Raw genomic sequence first — 25143 nt, 5'->3', positions numbered from 1 at the left:
GGGGGGGGGGGGGGGGGGAGGAGGAGGAGGAGGAGGAGGAGGAGGCAGCGGCGGAAGCAGCGGAGGCGGCGGCGCTGGAGGCAACTGCTCCGAAGGCTGTTCGGAGCTCTTAGAGCCCTCCGTGCTCTTTGTCCCGTTCACGATGACATTGCAAACCGCGGCACTGGTGGCTTCGAGTCCCGAAGGGCCTGAGGCGGCCAGAGAGACAGGCCCGCAGCGGGTTGAGTCACCACCAGGCAGAGCTTTTGCGTCGGCGGCATTGCAATTATTGTCCCTGCAGGTGCTGCAGTTCCTTTTGTCGGAGCTACCAAAAGCCATGCTTACAACACTGTTAGGTTCACGTTCCACCTTAACTTGAGCATGCAGGGCCCTGTGAATGACATTGTGTAGCCGGGACCGGTGGCCCACGGTCAGGTCTATCACACCATCCTGAGGACCCTGGACCACACTGGAAAAACTAAACTTATTGTTCACCGGACTGCTGGACCGTACGGTCAAATCCACCACCTCATTCTTACCATGCTCCTGTTGAGCCGCCGCGTGACTCAACGACTGGCCCGAGCAACCGGGGGATGAGTCAGAGGACTTAGAAGACCCTTGCTTGGCGTCTCTAGGGGACAAGGAGTGTCCACTTGACTTGCCCCCAGCTGAATCGCTGGGTGTGTTTGGAATGAAGTTTTCCCCATTGCTAGAGAAGCCGTTAGGGGGCTTGGAATCATTGACGTGAGGGATGGGGATCGGGATGGGGATGGGTACAGGCAGTGGGACGATGACGGGGTATGGCACTAACAGGGTTGGGGGTGGCACCAGTGGGGCAAGGGATGGCAACCCAAAGTTCATCATCTGTGGCATAGGCATAGGGCCATTTGGCATCATGCTGACGGGTGGGAAGGGAAGACTAGGCAAAGGTGCTCCAGGAGGGGGCGGGGGCAGCAATCCCGCGGGGTTCCCAGGCATGGTTGGCGTGGTGGGGGGATGGATGTGAGGTGATAGCATTGGCCTGTGCATAGGGCTGGAGGTGGGGCCCATGTTTCTGGGACCACCCGGTGGTGGACCAATCCCAGGAATCATTGGGTTAGACAAAGGGCTGTTAGGGTTGGAGGCATGGTGAGGTGGCCCCCGGATAAAGGGAGGGCGGATCTGCTGCATGATTTGCTGTTCCATGAAGATGGGCAGGGGGACAGGCCCTCGGTTTGTCATCACCATGGGAGGACTCCGAGGTGGGACACCGATTGGAGGCACGATACTAGCAGGTGGCTGAACAGAAACTGGAGGGACATTTGGAGTCTCATTGATGGTAATGGGTTTGGGAACTGGTGTGGGGATTTTTGTGACAGAGCAGTTGGCAGTGTCAGATGGAGAGACGGTGGTTGATGCGGATGGTCCAGGCCCTTGATTTTGGCCAGCTGCAGACACTGGGGAGGGGGCCTTCCTCCGAGCATCTGTTAGCGGTATATTCCAAGAGTCTGGAGTCAGCAGCTGTACCCCAGCACCTTCTGCTTTATTTTCGATCGGAGGATGTAATGTGCTGCACAGTCCAGCTGGAAGATTGGCCTGTGTTTCTTTGTAGAAAATGTCCATTTTGTACTGATTGAGACATTTTGCACTGCAGAACTGAAGCCTTCTCTCCCCGTCCCCAAAATCCAGGTATTCTTTTGTGTGCCTTATGTGCTTACACCAGTCACATACCTACAACACAGTAACAAAATCACAACAGGTGAGATAAACAATTTCCTTGGGTAAAGCGTGTTTCATATTGTACATAAAGGTTCTTTCTTTCATACTCATTCAGGGCTTTTCAGAGAGCCTGAGTCTTTCTTCTGAGACATAGTAGTCTAAAGTATTTGTAAAAAATGACGGGTAAGAGCTGCCGATATTAACCCCACATATAAGCTAATGTCACCCTCTTCTGTTCTTTCTCTAAAAAAGGAGTTGTACCTTGTACTTTATACATCACGTACATGGAATGTGTGTGTGTGTGTGTGTGTGTGTGTGTGCATGTGTGTGTGTGTGTGACTGGGTGTTTAATTGGAGAGAGAAGAATAAATACACCTGCCCACACATTTTTTCACTTGTCAAAAAAGGCCCATAGTAAATGCAAATCTAAATATGTTTGGAGAAGAGGCCTTCTCCAAAAAGTTCAGTGGGCTTGCAATATGTCCTTTTACAACTCTCCTTCCCAGGAGGCATTTTTTTCCCCAACTGACTGCATTCCCAATAATGTTGGACAGAGTGCACTACATTAAGAGATATCACAAAGCACCAACAATCCTTCTCTCTCCTTCCAAGTCGAAACTTGGAACTCATCATGAAGTCTGTGTAAGGTTCAGTTCTCCCCAACTTGTGATGTTGCAGCAAGTTAGAAGTATTTTTTGAGCTGTTTGCCCACTCTCACTCAGTAGTCAGATTTCTTGGTGATATTTCTTGGCAGGCAGGCTTATTTAACAACTTTTCAAACATGAGAGAACGTTTTCCAAAAGTTGTTATGGCTTCCCCTACCCCCACCCGCCACCCTCCGAACCTCCTCTACTCCTAGTGTGAGGAAGGCTTAGCCAAATTCATTTTAAAGGAAGGCTGCAGAACTAATTAAGGGCTGAAAGCTTTTCCCGATTGGAAATCACTAGACACCAAAGTTCAAAAAATAGTCATTCTAGGCTTCAGAACCCATTACTTCGGAGAAATTATTGTGATTTCATTAACACATTAATTTTGCAACACCATCAGTTCTCGCAGATGGTGAAGACATGATCTACAATTCAAATATGAGTCTTGTTTGCACAAATGACTCTCCTTCATATGGCATTTTAAACAAGAATTAATGAGTAATCTTGCCATAGCTATAAACAGATAAACAGATGTCAAATTTTTCAATAGTTCTTTCAGTGCCTTACTTCTTTTCTGACAGAATTTTACACACATATAATCTTTTTCTTTCTTTCTTTTCTTTTTTTTTAGCTCAGTGCTCAAACTCTACAGCCCATGCAGAGTTCCAAGACTCTGCAAGCACTGAGTTTGTTGATTGCACTTCTGACCATGTCACAATAAAGCACCATGTACTGATGTTTGTTGTTCCCAGAAGTACTATGCCAGCCTTAAGTTGCTTGTTGCTGGTAAGGGTTTTTTTTAAACAACTATTGTAAGTGGATAGCATTAAAACGATGCTTAATTTTAATAACGATTGGCCACATAAACAATGCAAAAACAACATATGCTGGGCATTTGATTACTCATCTCATTTAACTCTCAGCTTTCCTTGATTATAAACAGTGGTGGCATTCTAGTAAGTGTTTCTGTACGTGCTATGGATGTGTTTGGTGTCCGTGTGCCTATCTTTATAAACCCACCCACTTCCTTTCTACTCCTTTTGCATGAATTTTCCCCAGCAATAATAAGCATTCATCACCCCTTTCTTTTCAAAAGTTTTCCTATTGGACCTTTTCTGTTTTGTCTAAAAATTAAATAGTCCCTCAAAAAGAAATAGTATCTCCCAAATTACCTTTGGAAATGAGAAATGTGTCTTCTGAATTCTATTTTCACAACTACTCTTGTCATAGAGCTGGGAAATAATGTCATCACCACTACACTGTTGAATGTTCTAAGTCCCTCCAAAGTTAAGGGGCTGGGGAAACTTTTAATATACTATAGGAGTGAGGAAGAATGAGTTTGTTTGACAAATATATGCAAAAATGCTTTGAAGGTGAAGACGCGTCCTTACATTTCAGCAGGCCCTCTAAGGATGGTTACCCTGCAAACAAGCACTTAATTCATCACAATGTGTCTAAGCACATTTGCATTTTAGAAACTTGCTCATTTTGGTGATAGAGTTAACCAACATACACATGACATGGCATTTAATTCCATCTATGGAACTTGGCCATGTGCTATTGTGTTACAAAATTAGGCATTCAACAAAAACCTACAATTGAAATTTACAAGACTATGTAAAACGGGAAAAATCATTGAAAAAATATGAGGGGGCAGCTAGAACTTTAATTTTATGCTGAATAGCATTATTAATGGATGAGTTAAAGTCATTAAAAGAAACAATATACCACAGAGTTCCTGACTTCCTTTTATATTATTAGGGGGTCTGTTATCACTTGAAGAGCTTACAGAAATATTTGGGTATTTTATTGCTAGATTGATTTATTGGCCTCCGGTGGATTCCAAAATCACCTCCAGTTAAATATTTTCTTAAGAATCTTGACTTGAAAATTCTTCCTCAATTTATCTCATTTTAAATAATTTATATGAAAAACAAAAAGGGCTTTTATAAATTATAAAATTTAGACTGTTGGTAATGGCAATTCATATTTTTACAGCACTTCAAGGTTTACAAAGTATTTTCCTCACAATCACCATGTGAAGATAAAGCATTATTCCCACTTTATAGATGAAGAAACTCAAACTCAGGTAGATTAAGGGGCTTATTCATGGTTATACAACTAGTAAGTATTAGAGTCAAGAGTTAAACTCTGTTCTTCTGTTACATAGGCTCATAAACTCATACTCCAACCCAACTGTCCATTCACTACTTCATGCCACTTCCTGACATTATGTTCCTTTATTCATATCACTCACTAGGTACAAATAATGAAGAGCACAAGTTTAAAATAATGCATCAAACATCCTGACTAGAAGAAAAGAGTAATGGTTATCAAACTGATAAATGCCATCTCCTAATGTGTCTTAGTGAAAGTGACTGTCCACCAGACTTCCCTGCACTATCTCATTTCTGTGTTGTACTCTGTGTGCAGGCTAGTTCATGCATGTGTACATGTGGATGCGTGGGAGAGGTGGAAGAGGAGAGGAGAGGAGATGAAAGAGGGAGAAGGAGAGAGGGGGGAGAGAGAGAGACAGAATGAGGGAGGAGAGAGACAAAATGAGAAAGAAAATGAGTGGAGAAAGACAGAGAGAAGAGCAAAATGAAAAGAGAGAGGAGAGAGAAAGAATGAGAGAGAGAATGAGAGAGGAGAGAAAGGACAACAGAAAAGAGAGAGAACGAATGAGAAAGGTAATGAGAGGAGAGAAATAAGAGAAAAGAGAGATGAGAGAAAGAAAGAATGAGAAAGACAATGAGAGAGGGGAGAAAGGATGACAGAAAAGAGAGAAGAGAGAGAAAATGAAAGAGGGAATGAGAGAGGAAAGAAATAATGAGAGAGAAGAGGAGAGGAGAGAAAGAATGAGAGTGTGAGAGACAGAATGAGAGAGAAGAGAGAGAAAAAGAATGAGAGAGGAGAAAGAAAGAAAATGAGAGAGAGAATGAGGGAGGAGAGAGACAGAATGAGAAAGAGAATGAGTGGAGAAAGACAGAGAGAAGAGAAAAATGAGAGAAAAGAGAGAGGAGAGAGAAAGAATGAGAAAGGGAATGAGAGAGGAGAGAAATAACAAAAGAAAAGAGAAGACAGGAAAGAAAGAAAGAGATAATGCGAGAGGGGAGAAAAGACGACATAAAAGAGAGGAGAGAAAGAATGAGAAAGGGAATGAGAGAAGAGAAATGACAAGAGAAAAGAGAGATGAGAGAAAGAAAGAATGAGAGAGATAATAAGAGAGGGGAGAAAGGATGACAGAAAAGAGAGGAGAGAGAAAAAATGAAAGAGGGAATGAGAGAGAAGAGACATAATGAGAGAGAAGAAAGAGGACAGGAGAGAAAGAATGAGAGTGTGAGAGAGGAGACAGAATGAGGGAGAGGAGAGAGAGAAAAAGAATGAGAGAGGAGAAAAAAGAAAATAAGAGAGAGGGCACATTTCCCCCTCTTTATTGTATTACATCCCAGGATACTGACCCGAGACATAAAAAAGTAATCCTTCAGTTTCAGGGGAAAAAATTCTTAGAGGAAAAAATTGTCACTTAAGAATTAATGAATCCAGCCCAGAATTCATCATTTAAGATGAGGTCAATGAATTTATGATACAACTGGTTATATTACACAAAGCAATAAAATAGAGCAACATCACTCATTCTTCATCAAACTAATGACATACTCTTAGTAATTAAAGATTTCTTCTAAGAGCCTGTCCTGATTACTTAAGATGTAGGAGTTAGGTAAAAGCACAGACTGTATATCTTTCACTTTAATAAAATAAAATTTGCATATCTGTGATATATACAGCATGTATCTCATAAACCGCAGTTTGATAATTGTTATATTATGGAGTTTTTCCACAAACTGCTTTAAATCTATAAAACTTCATTGCTTTTTTTTTCCCATTCACTGTAATTATTCAAGGAAGGTTAAAAAAAATCTTGCAGACATTTTTGAAAAGCTAAAAGGTAGCAAGTACCGCATGAAACTAACTTGGGTCTGGAGTATTTTTCTCCACTTAATTCTATTATAGCTTTATTTCTTTTGGAATCTGGTCTCTCTCGCACCTTTTAGGAAGAGTCCTAAACAGGTCCGAGGATTATGTCACACTGAGGTTTTCTAACAATGGTATTCTGGGGACACAAGCAATTGACCGATGTGATACTCTTGTATGAGACTCGGCTGAAATGTTTCATTCCACTAATATGTAATGTTAAGGCTGGAATGACAAAAAGATCAGCAATGAGAGAAACAAATATATGTATATACCATTGTAGCTTATAGCAGCAGCCCTTAAAAAGATTAAATTTACCTCCTTGGTATGCGTCTAATTCTAAACAACAGAATGAACATTTCCTTTCATACATTTAAAGTATTTATACTTTAGTGGCTGACTGCCAGGGTAATACTTATGAGCTCGGTGGTTTGATATCATTCACCCCTTTTCCTGTGGAAAAAAAAAAAACTCATGGCAACATACACCACTAGACTGCTCCAAAGACATTGCATCAGCAAAAATATCACTTGCTCTGCTTGATATGGGAAAACCAAAAGGCCAAGGCTATTGGTTCCTAGAACTTTTTCCATCTTAGGTTTCCCCAGAAAAGAAAGCAAACTATTCATATTGGCGACTGAGCCTTTATTTTTCGATAAATGTCCGGAGGCAAGCCCAAGACCACATGGGTATAACATACACATTCTATGATGCTTAAAAGAAGTAACTTTGGGAGCAGTATAATTAATGCATTAATCAGTTGTCAAAGGCAGGAGAGGAGTTCATCCATTAGAGGAGCCCACCACTGCCCTCTGAATGATAATCTAGCATCAGGCAAAATTTAATTAAGAAGGTCTTTAGCTGAAATTTTTCTTCTCCTGAGTAAAGATATATGCATCAACCTAATAGGAATCGGATGTTAACAATCTCTTGAATGGAATCTACCAACTTTAAAAAAAAAAAAAACAACCTTATGGATTCTCTGGCATTCCCTGAATTTGTCACACTGGCAACCTCTGGAAGATGTTTTGTTTCTGTGTGTTAGGTCTATTCACATGATTTCATTGCTTTAGAGAGCCCCCAGTGAGGAAACTCCCTCTACAAAATGCATTTGAACAACTATTTAATCAGTCAACCAATAAACATTTATTAAGTGCCTATTATGTGCCAGGCACTTAGAGTCTTAGAAAGATTCTCCTGGGGCACTAAAGTTAAGTGACTCACCTAAGGTCACATAGCTAGTGCATGGTGGAACTATCACCCAAGTCTTCCAACTCCCAACTCAGCTCTCTATCCATACCTCCATGTTGTTTCGGGGACATCATAGCTCTTCAATATTTTTTAAGGATAAAAGCTTTGATCTTTTGGACTAAAAAGGTACAAGGTAGGAGGATGTACAAGATGGAGGGCTGGCCTTGGCCAGGAAGACCTGGATTCGAATTCTATCCCTGATGAGTACTAACTCTGTGACCAGGGGCAAATCATGAGCTCCTCAGTGCACAGGTATCGATGTTAATAAATTACAGGTGAGTTGCCCATCAGCACCAGTGGAAGGGGTTTCCAATTAGAATTCCTTCTACCAATAAAAATCATGTTTAAGCAAACAAGCCAACAAAATTATAAAAGGTACCAGCGGCCTTCTCATGCAGGTCAGGTCTAGAAAGTCATGAGTATTTGTTAAAAAAAGTAAGGGTGGAATGAAGGGAGATGAAACATTATCAGTATTGTGTATGGACCTGAGTCACCCCTGTCTATAGACAGTTACCTACAGCTGTAATCTTGGGAACCCAGAAAGCAGCTCTCAACAACAATGACAGCAAAACCTCCCTCACTGGCCCTCACACAAATTCTCACCTTTCTCCTCAGTCTTTGCATTAATACATTGTCTCTAGAAGATCCCTATGAAAATGCATGTTTTCTAAGAGGCATAATATATTAGCATTTATTAACACATTGACATGGATTAGCTAGCTAAGGAGCTAGAAGAGAATAGGGTCCCAAGGCGAAATGGACACAACACAAGTAAGTTTGATTTGTTTGGCCAGGTGGAATGGTAATTAGGAAGAACTGGAGGCAGCTAGATGACCGAGTGGATAGAGCAGTGGGCCTGGAGTCAAGAAGACCTGAGTTCAAATCTGACCTCAGACACTTACTAGCTGTGTGACCCTTGGCAAGTCACTTAACCCTGTTTGCCTCAGTTTCCTCATCTGTAGAATGAACTAGAGAAGGAATGGTAAGCCACTCCAGTATCTTTGCCAAGAAAACCCCAAATGGGGTCACAAAGAGTCAGACACGATGGCAAATGAACAACATTTGAACAACAACAAAAGAGAAGTTCAGAGTAAGGCTCCTGGATCCCAGGAATGAACACTAAGGTTGGAAACAGGTGCCAGGCAGCTCTGGGTCCTGCAGTGAGTAGCAATAGTTGAAACGTCAATAGGAATCAGTAGTTTTCTTCACAATTTGGCCTAGGATCAGGCTTTGGAGGAATCTTATTGTAGTTTAGACTGAGCCAATGACTGTCTTCTTGCAGATACTACAGTTTTTCAGCACGGAAGCCGCATCCTTCACTAATGGAACAACAGTAAGAATGGGACCTTTGGCTCTGGAATGGGATGAGGGCAGGGATTTTGGAAACCATATGAGCAAAATAAAATCCATAAAATTAGAGCAATGCAAAGTCTCCTCAGTGAAATTTTCAGAAAGGTGAAAGATGGGTGAGTCTAACCATCCTCACTGCAAAAACAAAGTAGAGGAAAAGTACACATTGACCACCTATCAAATTATTGCATTAGGACGTATCATGGACAAGCACTCTAATGAAATGAATGAGAGAGATAGCAGGCAATGGTAGAAAGAACAGTTGGTTTATAGCCAGGGGACCTGCATTCAATTCGTAGCAGCTAGATGGCGCAGTGGATAGAACAGTGGGCCTTCAGTCAGAAAGACCTGAGTTCAAATCCAACCTGAGATACTTACTAGCTGGTAATCATGGGCACGTCACTTAACCTGTCTACTTCAGTTTCCTGAATTGTAAAATGGGGATCATGATAGCACCCAGGGTTGTTGTGAGGATCAAGTAAGATAACATTTGTAAAGTGCTTAGCGTATTGCCTGGCACTTAATAAATGTTTGTTTCCTTCCCATTTGCTACTTAAATGATCTTAGTATTTAGATGATCAATTGTTTAATGCTTCCAGGCCTCAGTTCCCTCATCCTATGATCCTAATCTAAATTACATTTAGCCATAATCTTCCAATGATCCTGAACATCTTTCCACTACAAAAGCCCATCCTTTTTTTTAACACCGAGTTCTCACCATAATATCATATAACAGTGAATCATAAGATGCTACCATCTCTGATGAACTGAAATGACAAAAAATACAAAGGACAATGGAAAAACACATACTGAACCTACACAGATTATAAACTGATCACTGGGAAAGGTAAGGGATAATAGGCATTTATACAGCACCTACTAAGTGCCAAGCACTTTGCTTTTACAAATATTATCTCATTTAATCCTCACAACAACATCAGGAGGTAGATGCTGTTATTATCCCCATTTTACAGATGTAGAAAACTGAGGCAAATAAAGGTTAAGTGACTTGCTCAAGGTCACATAGCTAGTAAGTATTTGAAGCCAGATTTGAACTCAAGTCTCCCTAACTCAGTGCTCTATCCACTGCACCCCTAGCTGCCACTGACAAGGACTTGTAGGCAAAAATTAGACATTTTTAGGGTACATATATACAACCAGAAAAGGAAGTGGTGTGCTAGCCAGATATTGAGAATTACAACACATGGATAAAACAATTGGTGCCCCTAAAATACTAAAACATTATGTTAAATGATTCAACAAGATGAATTAGATCATGCTTAGCCAAGTTTTTGATGATTTTTTTTTTAAATGTGGTGGTGAGGGAAGTCTTTGGTTGATTTAAAACCTGATCTCAGAAATGTCTTTAAGTCCTGCAACCAACCATTCTAAATTATCTGCGGCAGTTTCAAATTTTTTAAAAATCTAAAAAAAATAAATTAAAAAAATTTTAAGTGAATAAGGTATTACAAAATGCATATCCTTTGTCAGACCATATGGCCTGAATTTTTGGTTCAGAAATCTGGTCACTATATCCGTAAGATCATGGAAGGGACCTCTTACAAATGAGGAAACCGAGACCAAAGTAAATCATCACTTATTCAAGCTCATTAAGATATTAAGAGTCAGGGGCAGCATCTTTTCTCTTTACTCCCTCCCCTCAAACCTCTACCCTGACACCTCCCCTGTTATTGCTTTCTCAAGACAGAGGCCAACCACCAGCATAATATTACATCATAATGCTATTTTAGTCAAAATAAATGAATGTGTCTATACCTGTGCATCTCCTAAATCATAAACAAGCTCCTTGAGCACAGGGACCTTATCTTAACTAAATTGTTCAAACTCAATGCTCTGTACCCAATAAGAACTTAATAAATATTTCTCGTAATTCATTATAATGTTAATTCATATTCCTAACACACTATATGAATTGCTGTGGAGTTGAAGGTTGGGAGAACCCAGGCCTAGAATTCCTTTGTCCTCTTCTCTCCCTACCCCATCCCTCTGCAAAAAGTCCAGAACCCCTCACTGGGGAACCCTATTTGGATTCTATCTCATTAGATATTTCTCCCATTTGGGAACTCTATATCTCAACCCCTAGGGCTAACTGACACCATGCTTTTGTCCTTCTCTTGCCTTTGCTCCCTCCTATCTCATCCCTCATTCCTTCATGGGTGAGGGCCACCTCCAGTCCTCCTGGTCCATATCTTGCCGCTGGATCCAGATGGCTCCAGAGGAGAAAGTGAGGCTGGTGACTTTGCACAGCCCTCCCACACTTAAATACAATTTACTTGCAAGTCATGGCATCACCATCCTGAAGACCTACGGGCTTCGTTGAGAACAAAGGACAAATAAAAACAACCACCACCTTCAGGGGCAAGCTCTCCCAGCCTTCCAAAGGGACAAAATTAGCTGAACAGATCAACTCAAATAGATTGAAAGCTGGAAGAGACCTTGGACTTCATCCAATGTACACCACTCTTTGAGGTGAGGCCCAGAAAGGGTGAGTTGCCCAAAGTTACACAGGTAGTTAGTGGTAACTAAATGGGAAAGGGACATTCTAACCAAGTTCCAGGGAAAAAAAGCTTCAATTCTGTTAGAGCAAGGATTGCTTTTTTAATACTGAAATCCTTTCTCTTCTCCCCTGGACCTTCCTCTTCCTTCTCCAAGCCTGGACTGTCCCTGATTCAAGCAAAGGCTTGATAAAACTGCAAGGCTGCTTGAAAATGAGTGTTAAATCCATTAAAATGAATAATTTCTCATAGTCTCAACTGCTGTTTGAATAGTGGGAGCTCTAAGCTGTGCTATTCATGTTTTATTAAAAAACAGAGTAGATGAATGATCTGCTAGACTCATTAGACTGCAGAATCATCTTCCAAAGGAAGAAATAGACACCCTATTATCAGGGACATTTAAAAGAAGACTGGCTGACTGGCTGGAACAAGGCATAGATGAACTATACGTTCCTACAGTCTATTTACGTAAAGAAAGTCATCAATCTCTCCAAAAATGCCATGGAGTAGCACAACTTCTAGCCTGCTCAGTTTTGCAAAGCTTTTGTTGTTGTTGCTTAGTCATTTCATACTCTTTGTGACCCCATTTTGGGGTTTTCTTGGCAAAAATACTGGAGTGGTTTGCCATTTCCTCCTCATTTTACAGATAGGAAAACTGAGGCAAACAGGATTAAGTGACTTGCCCAGGACCACACAGCTAATAAGTGTCTGAGGCAGGATTTGAAATCATGAAGATGAATATTCCTGATTCTAAGCCCAGTATTCTATATATCAAGCCACGTAGCTGCCCCTTTGCAAAGCTGGGGTGGAGAATAAGTTCCTTCAAAGGATGATTTGGCCACAGACATGTAAGCAAATACAAAAATCAAGAGAAGGCATTCAAAAATCAGCAACCCCTTGTAACTAGGAGGAACAATAGTAACTAGTTTTTAAAAAAACTGTTTTTTATATGCCTAAGATCTATGATGGACAATGAGTTGGGAAAGCCTTGGTTAGACTCCTACCTCTAACACATCTGAATTACACAACCATAAGTAAGTCACTTAACTCTCAGTGTCCCAGTTGAGTCTCTAAAACTATAAAGTTGCAGATATACTGTCAACTTGTACTGAGAGTACTAATCCCTAAATCCTAAATCCATGAAGTCACAGGTTTGGATCAAAAATGGGGGGGAGGGGGAAAATCAACCTACAATTCAATTTAGAATATATGAGCTAAATCCATTCTCAACTTGTGAAATTTTAGTTTCCATATAAAGTTTACTATCAAGTTTACTGTGTTTAAATGATATGCTTTGTGTGATTGTATGTGTGTGTTTGTATGTGTGTGTGTGTGTGTGTTTGGATGGAAGTTTGCTTTTTTTGGTTTGCTTTTTTCTTTTGTTAAGCAAGTTAAAATAGGCTTTGGACCTCAATGACCTGTTAGGGAAGTCTCTGTCAGAACTAAAAACCTAATGGAAAACTGTTCAGCGCAAAGAAACTTAACTTCAAAATGAAGTCTTTGTGACATGTTTCCAAAATCCACTTATCTTATAGTTTTAAGCTGGATCCCAGAACTCTTGGCTTAAGTTCACTAGGGACAAGTTCATCTTTTTCATCGAGTACCATGGCCAAAACGGGGACAAAACAGGTGTAGCCCTGGTTTGGAATCAGCTTTTAAGTAGCTTGAGAAAAAGCTCAGATTGGTCTAGTTACTCACCTAAGGTTCTGCTAAAGCAAAGGACGAAAGACTGTTATAAACAGTGATTTCAGGACTACCCCCACAATCAGATATTTCTGACTAAGGTGATTTTTTTTCCCTTTGGTCTGATTTTTTAAAGATTACTGACTGGGTCCTTGAGGAGCCAGATAATTACAGAAAAATTGATTTCATTTAGTTTGTGGAGATGCAGATTATATTCACACAATGCTGGTCATCTAGAGGAGAATGGAAAAATTTAGTCAAATAACCAATTTTTTGGTCTACATCGAGCCAAACATCTGGGATCTTTGGCTCACTCAGTTTTCACAATGTCTGGCACCTAACGGTGCCATTGCCTAAAAGACCACAGAGATAATAGATTACAGAATGCGACAGTTAGAAGGGACGGCAAAGATTGCTGAGTCTAACTCCTTTGTCTGAAGTTTTCTGCCATGTTTTTTGGTGAAAGCAAATCATTGTTCTTCAGGTTTATTGGTCATAAAAAAAAAATCTTATGTGTATTTGAGGGGTAGGGGTAGGAGATACTAAGAAATGATTTTTTTAACCATATCTGTGATTTCATTAGTGTAGAGAACAAGGAAACTTCCTCTATGATGAGAGATCAACACCTATTCTGTCATTTCCAGAGAGTTTCCTGAAACTAGGGGTGTGCTGGAGCTAGCTCCAACCAACTAGAGACAGACAATTGCTAAATTTTCAGTGTGAGCATTTACAACTTGGAAATTGGCAAATGCTACAAATTGAGGCTTGATTTATTGATTGTATAGATGTAAGGAAGTGATGGAGAAAATGTTAATAATAGATTAAATTTAAAAGTCTGTCATGAGTACACAATTCGTCCCATCCCATGCCAAAAAAGAAAAAAAAAAAGGTGATTGTTAAACATTTGCCAGCACCCTTCTGCTGCTGTGGGAGCATTGATTGTCCAAGGTCACATCACAGGTAGAACTCAAACTCAGATCTTCCTGATAAGGAAACTAGCTTTTTTTTTCAGGTTTTAAAACTTTTTATTTGCATATTAAAAAATTGTGCATTCCAATAATTAAAATCATTTGAATAAAAAAAAATGGCACTCTGATTAACTGCATTTCACAGCTTGCCAGGACCTTGGTACAGCTTTGCATTTTACTGTTAACTAGATTTACTGTAGTCCCACCTGGGTTCTTCTTTTCACCAACATGCAAGCTCTTTTTTAAAAAAAAAAATTTTTTTTAATGCCACCAGGACCCAAACTAGCCAGGACAGGCAGATGGAAAGAGGCAGCCAGCTTGGCCTTCATTCAATTCAATGTCAGTAGTTCTTTATTCTTTTGATGTTGAAAGAGGTGAAACTAGTTTTCTATCCACTATATCAAACTGCCTCTCATTGAATGATTACTAACTTAAAATATTTTTGTTGAGTTGTTCTGGTTGCATCTGACTCTGTGACCTCATTTGGGGTCTTCTTGGCAAAGACACTGGAGTAGTTTGCCATGTTCTTCTCTGGTTCATTTTATAGATAAGGAAACTGAGGCAGATGGGGTTAAGTGACTTGCCCAGGGTCATGTGGCTAGTAAGTGTCTGAGGGCCAGATTTGAACTCATGAGGGTGAGTCTTCCTGATTTCAAGCCCAGTACTTTATCTACTGCCTAGCTGCCCCACTTAAAATATATACCACATAAAAGAAAACTTATTACTTCTGTACCTTCTGTTATTGTTTCCATGCCTTTTGGTTCTGTTTTTACTAACTCCACTATTGTCTAAGATAAGGGGAATATTTTCCTATCATATAATCTAATCAGGAAAAGTCACAAGATATAGGAGCCCAATTCAGAATTAGAAGATCAAAGTGGGAGCCCAGGCTTGACCACTTAGGAGGTTATGTGACTCCAAATAACCTCTCTAAGCAAGCTGCCTCATAAACTCTAAACATCTTTATAAATGTTAACTATTGCTATCATTATTATTGTTATTATTTCCACACCCTTTGCTGTCTTGGTCCATAATTCCTATGGACATATCCCACTTTGTTTCAAAACGTAAGATTTAGAATATTGAACACAATATCCCAGATCTGATCCCACTAGTTTAGAGGTATGGTAGAAATATTATCTTCTGTGATCTGAATACTTTATTAATAATGATAATAATTAGTAATACTTAGCACTTACATAGCACTTTAAGGTTTGCAAAGCACTTTACATATGTTATGTTGTTTAATCCTTACAACAACCCTGGGCTAATATTATACCCATTTTACCAGATCAGGAAACTGAGGCAGGTAAGAGGTTTTAGTCATCTTTGGTCATCTTTCCATCTTTTTTTTACATAGCCTTTAAAGATCTGGGTTGTCAGAAGCTCCCTGTGCATTGTTTTCTTTCAGTGCCTACTTTCTTCTTTATGTTTATTTTGCAATTGCTTCCAAAGGCAAGTCAAGGATGAATGAATGAATGTATCAGATGTCTGGCTCTTAGTAGAATGAGATCTTTAGCATATATCTGAAACCTGAAACCTGCTTTCACAATTATATCCTGTCTCACTGCCAGTTTTTTATTCTATCTTATTAAAAACATCATCCATATCGTGCTTCAGGCAATGCAGCCTGTAGCATATTCCCAACAATAAAGACACTTCAAATGCTCAGCATTGTGCTCTCACATCTCATTGGCTGGCACATGGTAGGTACCTAATGTTTGTTGATCTATTGATTGATTGCTGTCTCAGATTCATTTCTTTTAGACAAGTTATTGTTGTCATTGTTCAGTCATTTAGGTCATGTTTGATTCTTAATGACCCCATTTGGGATTTTTTTGGCAAAGATACTACAGTGGTTTGCCATTTCCTTGAACATTACTGTATATTAGTCACAAAGCCCATCTCATCAAGTTTTAATGATACCTTTGAGTTTGTATTTACCCTTTTAAATTAAAATGTCAAGATCTCCATGTTTGTTCCCCCTACATTCGTTGTACATTGGCATGTAAACAGCTGAGACCAGAGTTTTGCTCCCAACCAACTTCCCAATTATTTTCACATCAGAATTACTGGGTATTTCTTACAACCTGTGTTTTCTTTCTAGATCATACCTGCTGTCTTTTATATTGCTCAGTTTTCCAGATTTATCAGGGGATTTTTCACCACCCCCACCCCTACCATAAAATTTAGCTGAAAAAGATTCTTGATCCAATGAGCTAGTAGCTGACAAAATGCATTTCTGCTAGGCTTTATGGGTTTGTCTCTGTTCTGTTACTAAATGGGTCACTGGACCATTTTCATCAGTAGTTAAATTGAAAATGTACCTGTCTTTCCAGTTCAATTATTTGCAGTCATTAATCTTTATAAATGTATAATATCAATATTTTAAGAGGCTAAATGATATACTTATAGATTATTCTGCTTACCCATTGTTCTGAAATTAAAACTTAGCCATGTATTTTCTCTTCTTCCGTTTTAATTTATCTTTCTTTTGGTGCATTTTGGAGAAGGGGGGGAGGGAGGATCAAATCAAAAAGAAAAAAAAACCAGACTAACTAAAGACAAATCACCCCCCTGCCAAACTCTACAGTATTTCCAATGGTTCATGAAATGTTTGACAGCAATGTAATTGCAATAATGAGGTGGTTTGAGGGCCAGGTGGTGGTTTGAAACTCACACAGGATGTTTCTAGCCCTAGGCTTAGCTTCAGGCCAGGACCACTTCAACCAGGCCAAAGCTACCAATGGAATCCCTGTTGCTGGGTAACACACAAATGTGACATTTACTGGGTCCCTGAATAATGCTTTTCTCTGAGTAGCCAAAAGTACTCGCATATCAAACATGGATAGGAAGGGTAATTTGAGATGTCAGTAAGTCTTTATGATTTAATTAAGACCTGAGAGACTGTCTAGGATTAGGACAGTTCCTCCAGTCCCTGCAAGGGATGCTCTGAATCCCTTCTTGAGAAACCTTTCTCTGAGTTCCAGCCCATAATAGGTTGGTTTCTCAGCTTCTGTCAGGCTGCTTTGTACCTGGCTTGTTTGCTTGTATCTTTTCTTTTCTGGTTGATAGCCTGTGAATTTAGCGGTCAGGAAGTGCTAACAACCTGGTTGAAAACCAATGCTCAGCTAATGTTAGCTCTTCCCCTCAGCTTCCCTCTAGCAACTCAGTACTTATCAGCAATCTCCTTGTTATCTCAATCTAAATTCCTGGCTTGGATTGCCAAACAGTGTGGGCTGAGGACAGCTGTGACAGTAAAAGGATACATGTGTGTGTATACATATATGTAACATATATAGTACAGCAGACTATATATGTACAATATATGTGCATAACACATACACACGTTAACAATTGGTATTTATATAGCAACTTCTCTCCATTTAGTTTAATTGGCTGCATATAGATACTCCCTCATTAGTCAGAAACACAAGTGTTTGAAGGAATGAAAAGCCAGGTAATAACCTAATTTCAGAGGTGAGTAAATTGAGGCTAGCATTGGTTATATGGTCAAGTGGTCTCATAGTCATAGTCCAATGACAGTGCTGTGATTATAACTCCAATCTCATGTCTCCTTGACAACCACAGCCTCTGGGAAACCAGAATGAAATCCACTAACACATTTTCATTTGTCCACTTCTCCAATTGGACTCTTTCTGCCATGGAATCAAGATAATTTTATGTGACAGTGATGACTGATGTCATTGCTAACCCAGATTATAACCAAAACCCATAATACTCTATGGATGCCAAATTTGGTGGGGATAGAAACTAGAGGAAACAGAAATATTCATTCATTCATTCATTCAACAAACAGTTATTAAGCATCTAATTGGTGAATAGCTCTCTGCAAAATCAGAGAGCCATTAAGGTATAGCAGAATGAGAGCTAGACGTGGAATTAAATAACCTCAGTTCTAATAATAACTCTGTTACTTAATACCTGTGTGACTGACTGTGGTCAAGTCATTTTTCTCTGGGTCTTAGTTTTCTTATTTGTAAAAAGAGGAAGATTATTGTAGATGACCTCGAAGGTCCCTTCCAGTTCTAAAACCTACCTATAAAAAAGGGTTCTTAACTTTTTTTGTGTTATGGACCCCTTTGGCAGTCTGGTGAAGCCTATGGACTCCTCTACAGAATAATGTTTTTAATTGCATACACAGGATTATCAAGGGAATCAATTATATTGAAATAAAGTTATCGCAATATTTTTCTGAAAAAAACAAACAAACAAACAAACAAAAAAAATAAGTTCAAAGATCCCATGATGAGAATTCCTGGTACAATTATCCTTTAAGCCAAATGGCTTAAACCTATGGTATCATTTAGGCCAAAAGGCAATTGATAGCAAAATCTCACCTCTTCCTCTTTTTATACCTGTGAATTGGAGTTAATATACGCTAAAAATTAAATGCCTCTGACACTGACCTAACTTTCAACACCTTCCAGAGCTGACCTACTCCTTCCTATCTTCCTCTGTGCTCCTCCTCCATCATGCACTCTGTAAAACCCATTTTATTGTTAGCAAACGCCCCTTCATCCTCTCACACTCTTTCTATCTTCTTGTCCTTATGGTAACCTGTAAGTTCTTCCTGAAGACATCATATCCCTACCACCCTCTTCAATATTTGGATGTTTCTTCTCTCATGCCTCTTGATTCAAAGGACCAGGAGGAAGAGGAGGCACTGTTGAGTAGTATTATTATTATCATCATTTTTATAAAGGAATGAGTGGTGCTATTGAGTGAGGGTTGGAGGGTAAGGATTTCTTGCATGGAGCAGCCAGGAAGGTAACTGTTGGAGGCACATTTCATATCCCCTTCACAGACAAATTCTCGACCCAACACTCTTTCTGCTATATCACACAACAACCCTCTTCTCTCTATTTTTTAAGGGATTTCAGTGCCAGACTTTCTCTCTGCCTCAATCCTTTCCCTCCATACTTGGATATCTGAATATATGCATTAATGTTCCCACAAACACTCTGACTGGCTAATATATCATTCTCAACTCCCATGATCCTTATCCTCAGTTATCCACAGTGATGGCCCATAGTTTAAAACCATCATCCAGAATTTTGCAATTCTCATGATCCTGATCTCTCTTTGATCATAAACTTATATCTGTCACCTCCTCACTCCTCCTAAACCTGGTCTTTGTCCGATCTCCCTCCCTGTTCCCAAAATGCATCAACACCGCTGTGGACTCATTTTTTCCCTTCACATTCCTGACCGTATGGCTATATCCACTAACTGTCCACTATCTTCCATCCTCTAATTCTATGCATCCTTGCTCTACTGATACTTAGGCGTTGTTGAACTCCAACTTTGAGTTATCCTCACTGGCTGCTTTCTCCACATCTACTCACCATGGTGTTGAAATTAGTAGGAGGAAGTAATGCAAGGGTGCCAACAAAGGGCCACTGCAGAGTTATGTTAACTATTCAATTCAACAAATATTAATCAATCTACTATGTACATGATATTGTGCTATCTAATCTCTAGTCAGACCTCACTACTCTAGAGCAAAGGCTTTTAACCTGGGATCCATGGACCCCTCCAAGAGGGCTGGCTATAGATTTCAGGGGGTCCACAGACTTGGATAGAAAAAAAATTACATTTTTATTTCAATCTGATTGGTTTCCTTGGTAATTCTGTGTATGTTAAAAATATTATTCTGAGGAGGAGTTCATAGGCTTCAATATACTGCCAAAGGAATTCATCACACACAAAAAAGGTTAGAACCTTTGGACATAGAGAAATTCTTTTATTCTTTCTGATTAATTCTCTGTCATGCTTTCTACAGAGATGTTCCAAATCATTTCTTCTCTTTTCAAATGGAGCCCCTTCTATTGTATCTTCCTTCTCCCTTCCTCCTGATTGAGAAAATTCTTCTCTTCTCCCCTACTCCATATCCCAAAATCCTTTTGCTTAGTCCCCCATTTCTTCTCCTTTGCTCCAGTTTCTGAAGAAGGGGTGGCCCTTCCCTTTGCCAAGGTTAACCTTTCTAATTCTCTTAATTCCAACTCCTACAACCTCCTCCAGAAGCTTTCTCCATTAGTCATTTTGTCTCTCATCTTTAATCACTCCTTATCTACCAACTCCTTTCCCTGATGCCTATAAGTATGTTCAAATCTCCCCCATCCTTAAAATAAATAAATAAATAACCCTCATTTGACACTGCTGTCTCAAGCTATCATATAATACCTCTCCTCCTATTCACAAATACCTAGAGATAGAAAAAGTCTGACTGCCTCCATCCTCACTTCCCACTCATTTATCAGCCCTTTGCAATCTGGCTCCTGACCCCAGGCCTCTAGTGAAATTGTTTCCTTCAAAGTTATCATATACTTTAACTGCTTAACCAAGTAGCCTTTTCACAGTCCTCATCTTACTTGACCTCTGCAGTTTGGGGAGCTATTCAATACTAGATTCTCCTGTATACCCTTTCATCTCTTTGCTTTCATGATCCTCATCTCTTTGCCTTCCTCCTACCTGTCTGACCGCCCTCCTTCTGTCTTCCTTGCTGTACTATCATCCATCTCCTACTCACTAAGCTTATGGCTCTCCTAAGTCTCTGTCCTGGGCCTTCTTTTCCTCTTTGAGTCATCTCATCACTTCCCATGGATTCAATTATTATCTTTCCTATTATTAGCAGATGACTCCCAAATCTATATAGCCCTAACCTCTCTATCTGCTAGTTTCCCATGGCTCTCAAGTTTAATATATCCCAAAAGAAATGTATAATCTGCCCCCCTTTAAGCCCGCCTTTCCTTCAAATACCTATATTTCTTTTGGGGAAACCAGTATCCTTACAGTCACCCAGGGCTGCAAATAGGCGTTCTCCTTAACTCTTCCACTTTATCCAATCAGTTATGAGGCTTGCTGATTTTATTTCCACAATTTCTCTTGCATTTTCCCCTTCTCTCTAATCATATAGTCATTATACTAATTCAGACCCTCGACACCTCTCTCCTGGACTATTGGAACAACCTTCTTTATTGGTGTCCCCGATTCTAGTCTCTCCTTTCTCAGATCCATCCCCTTCATAGCTGCCAGATCAATACTCCTAAGACACAGGTCTGATCATGCTACTCCACAGCCAGAAAGCTTTCAGTATTTTCCTGTTTCATTCCTTGGATTTACAACTGGAAGAGAGTTGAATTGAATTTTGATCAATACCTATATTTCACAGATGAAGAAACTGAGACCCAGAGAGGTTAAGTGATTTGCTTGGGGTCATATAAATAGCAAATAGCAGAGTCAGGATTCAAACTCGGGTCTTCAGACTCCAAGTTCATTACTCTTTCTATGACCCCCAGATGTGAGGATTTTTATGGCTCAGAATCTATCAGCAGATTAAAGACTTTCTTCTACACAGTGATTTTTGTTTCCTTGTCTACACTGTAAGAAGTGCCATGGTGTGATGGACAGAGAACTCGCCTCCTTAGTTCAAATCCCATCTCTGACACATACTGACTGAACAACTCTGGTCATGTCATAGCCTCTCTGCTGAAAAACTCTCTAAGATATTGATCTGTCTTAGTAGAGAGATTCGCTAACAAGAGCTCCCTATTATATCAACGAAATCACAAATCAGGGCCAAATCAGAAAATATGTAAATGCTGTTATTGTCGCTGTTCAGTCATTTTCAGTCACGTCCAACTCCTTGTAATGCCATTTGGGATTTCCTTGGCAAAGATACTGGAGTGGTTTGCCATTTCCTTCTCTGGCTCATTTTTACAGATGAGGAAACTGAGGCAAACAGGGTTAAATGACTTGCCCAGAGTCACACAGCTAGTAAGTGTCTGAGGCCATATTTGAACTCATGAGGATGAGTCTTCCTGATTCCACCATAAAGCTATCTTGCCTTCACTTGTAGAAGTAACATAACTGTTTTAATAGGGTAACACAAAACATTTCCTATCGCCCAAACATAGCATGAACGGAACTTGAGTGGGAGAAACTAGATTTCAGACATAAACTTGAAAAGAAATTTTGATGGCCAATGTCTCAGAGATCTGGTGATGAAACATTGTGCCATTACCTTCCTCTTCTATTTGTCTTGTTGTAAAAAGACTTTAAAAATGTCATTACTGACCTTAGGACTAGAGATCAGTGTTTGGACTGCCACCATTCATTCATTCCTTGAACAATATTTGTTCTTGTGTACTGTGTTAGACACACAGTGTTTAGATTATTAGGTATTTGTGCAGTGGTCTTAATTGTAAATCTGAGCTTTTGTCCTTATTGGTAGTTAGATGCTAGACGCCACTCTTGATTCTAGGGATACAAAGACAAAAGGTGTTTATGTTCTACCAGGAACAGCGCCTTGAGCTCTCTGGGTTTCAGTTTACTTATTTGTAAAAGATTACTTCTAAGGACCCTTCCATCTCTGTGATTTAGTTAGTCTGATCAAGACAGATTATTGTCGTAATCTGTGGAGTTGTAATAAGAAAGGTTTTTGTTTAGCCATTTTTCAGTCGTGTTCAACTCTTGATGACCTCTTTTGGGGTTTTCTTGACAGAGATACTGGAGTGATTTGCCATGTCCTTCTCCAGCTCATTTTATAGATGAGGAAACTGAGGCAAACAGGGTTAAATGACTTGCTCACATAGCTAGTAAGTGTTGGAGGAACTCAGGAAAATGAGTTTTCCTGACTCCAGGCCCAGTACCACCTAGCTGCCCAATGATAGATGAATACTTCATGCTAAATTCATCACCACAAATGGTAGAACAACCCTAGTGCATGCCATACAAAGGATGATTCTATAGCACTGTCTTTGTATGCAGAGGATAGTCCATGCAACTAGAATGGAATTAAAACCTAAACTTAAGAAGATCTTCTTTTGCCTTTCTTGCTGATATGCCAATGCAGTTGATGAAAGAAACTATTGGTCTGAGAGTAAATTCAATAAAAAGTCAAACAGATTGTTTTCTTTGTCATTTTCACAGGCCACAGACCACCACAAAATGGCAAAATTTCCCTGTGAATTTATCCTTGTCTTCAATGGGTGATGCATTGTTTAAGAAAGGACCACTTGATGACTGGCCCAAAGGATGAATGAGTCGCTCCTATTCCCTCTATCAATCAAGCTATTCTAATCATGCACCTGTGAAAGAGCCCCAGCTCTAAGTCCCAAGACTTCCTCTGATACTTCTCACCTGTGTAACCTTTGGCAAATCACTTAGCCTGCCTGGTCCTCAATTTCCTCATCTGTAAAATGAGGAGTAGCTAGCCATCTCTAGCCGTATAATGCCAACATCTCAAGATTCCAATGTAAGCTGTATTTTGTGACAAAATCCCGGATTGCCCATAGTTGGCTGGAGTATTCTCAGTGTGTGGTTTCTAACAGGTAACATTATTCCTCCCATATGCTCCAGGAGTCGGAAGAAAGCTAATGTTCTCAAGTGGGTCTATGTTTGCTTTCTTGATTGATCAATGCCATCAATTCTTCATGACAATGTGTAGACAGCGAGCAGTTCACCAATCATTTCAGTTACAAGAAGGGCTTTGCAATGACTTCATGAAAAGGAGTAAGAATGTTGAAGTGAACCACATCTATGACACCAGGCATCTATCAGAGGCTGATTTTTGCCTTTCTGGAGTGAAAAGTGAGGCAACAAACAGGCAAGCTAAGCAAACGAATTCATTGAGCAAATTTTTATCCAAGCACCAGGGAGACCTGAGGGATCAGTTTGGACTCATATTCCATTATGCATTTTGAATTATTAAACATTACATGTTTGGAACCTCATTCTTCCCTATTACTTTTTAAATAATTCATCTGTATTTACATCAGCTGGACTTCCTGGAGCTTTACACATAGCAAGTAGCAGCCATGCTGAGAGAGTCACAACTGTATTACTATTGAAAGGTATTAAAACATTTGTGATATATGGTAACAGAAAAATGGCTACTAATGCTCAGTTTAGCCAAATCAGATAAAGCAGTGATTCACAGTCTTCAGAAACCTGTGCTGCCCTTTTGTTTGATTTTGCAATTCACATTCTCCTGTCTCATCCTTGCCAAGAGCGGGCAGCATGGGCAGATATTGGCTCTTACAACTAGTGTGAATCTAAAGGGCGATTTTGTTTTTGAGAATTTCACAATCCCTTGAGTTAAATGGAGACACTGGCATATTGTAAAACCAGGGTTAGGGAAAGGAGCGTGTGTGATTGTCTCCTCTGAAATTAACTCTGTGCGATGATTCCCTAAGGGGAAAAAAGATGGTTCCAAAATACAACAATCCAAGCACATTTCTCCTCCAAACCTCCCTATTCCATCAAGGGCACCCCCATTTTCAAGCCACTCAGGTTCGCAACTTTAGAAGAGTCAAGGATGACTACCCTTCAATATCTCACCCCAACCGATCAATTAACAGGACTTTTCAATTCTTACATTTCTTATGATACAACCCCATCACTCCACACGTATAGTTATTACTCTACTTCAAGTCCTTATCACCTCTCACCTAGACTTATCGCAAGAGCCTCCATATGCAACCCCCTTCTTCCCATCCCTTTAGTACACAGAAGTGCCAAACAGATATACCTAAAACAGATTTAACCAAGTCACAAACACACACACACACACACACACACACACACACACACACACTATACATTATGCTTCTAAGATAAAATACAAAATCCTCAGCCTGGCATTTAAAGCCCACCATTATCTGTACCCAAGCTGCTTTTCCAAGTCTATTTCTCATGCCTCTCTTTCAAGCCCCATCCTTTACAGCTAGGTCTCAATTAGTATGAATAACAAGGCCCATGAAGGAGTCATATTATTTGAACTATTCAAAATTATATGTAAAATACAGTCATTGGTTCCATCCCAATAGAAATATGCAATGGAAAGTTGAATAATGCAACCACTTCATGGGATTCATTGTTCATACTAATCAGGACCTACCTGTATAGTCAAATGGGTTTTCCAGCTGTTTCTCACATACATTTCATCTCATCTCTATGTCTTGGTCCAGGCAGAGTTTCATATCTAGAATGTAGCCTCTCCCCTCATCTCTGCCTCTTAGAATCCTTAAGTTCCTTTAAGATCCAGATGAG

General features: G+C 39.9%; 1 protein-coding gene across 1 annotated transcript in view; it reads right to left on the bottom strand.

Annotated features, from left to right (window-relative positions):
• SOBP (sine oculis binding protein homolog) overlaps window positions 1-25143 on the bottom strand; it is a 226321-nt gene that overhangs the window by 24804 nt on the left and 176374 nt on the right. The window contains exon 6 of the mRNA XM_027856556.1: window positions 32-1689. Coding sequence (XP_027712357.1) covers window positions 32-1689 — 1658 coding nt within the window. The remainder of the gene's footprint in view (window positions 1-31; window positions 1690-25143) is intronic.

Source organism: Vombatus ursinus, unplaced genomic scaffold (genome assembly GCF_900497805.2).
Source record: "Vombatus ursinus unplaced genomic scaffold, bare-nosed wombat genome assembly UNPS02000582.1, whole genome shotgun sequence".
NCBI classification, from domain to species: Eukaryota; Metazoa; Chordata; class Mammalia; order Diprotodontia; family Vombatidae; genus Vombatus; species Vombatus ursinus.
The sequence above is the reverse complement of the archived record's forward strand: the minus strand, read 5'-3'. Positions and strand labels throughout refer to the sequence as shown.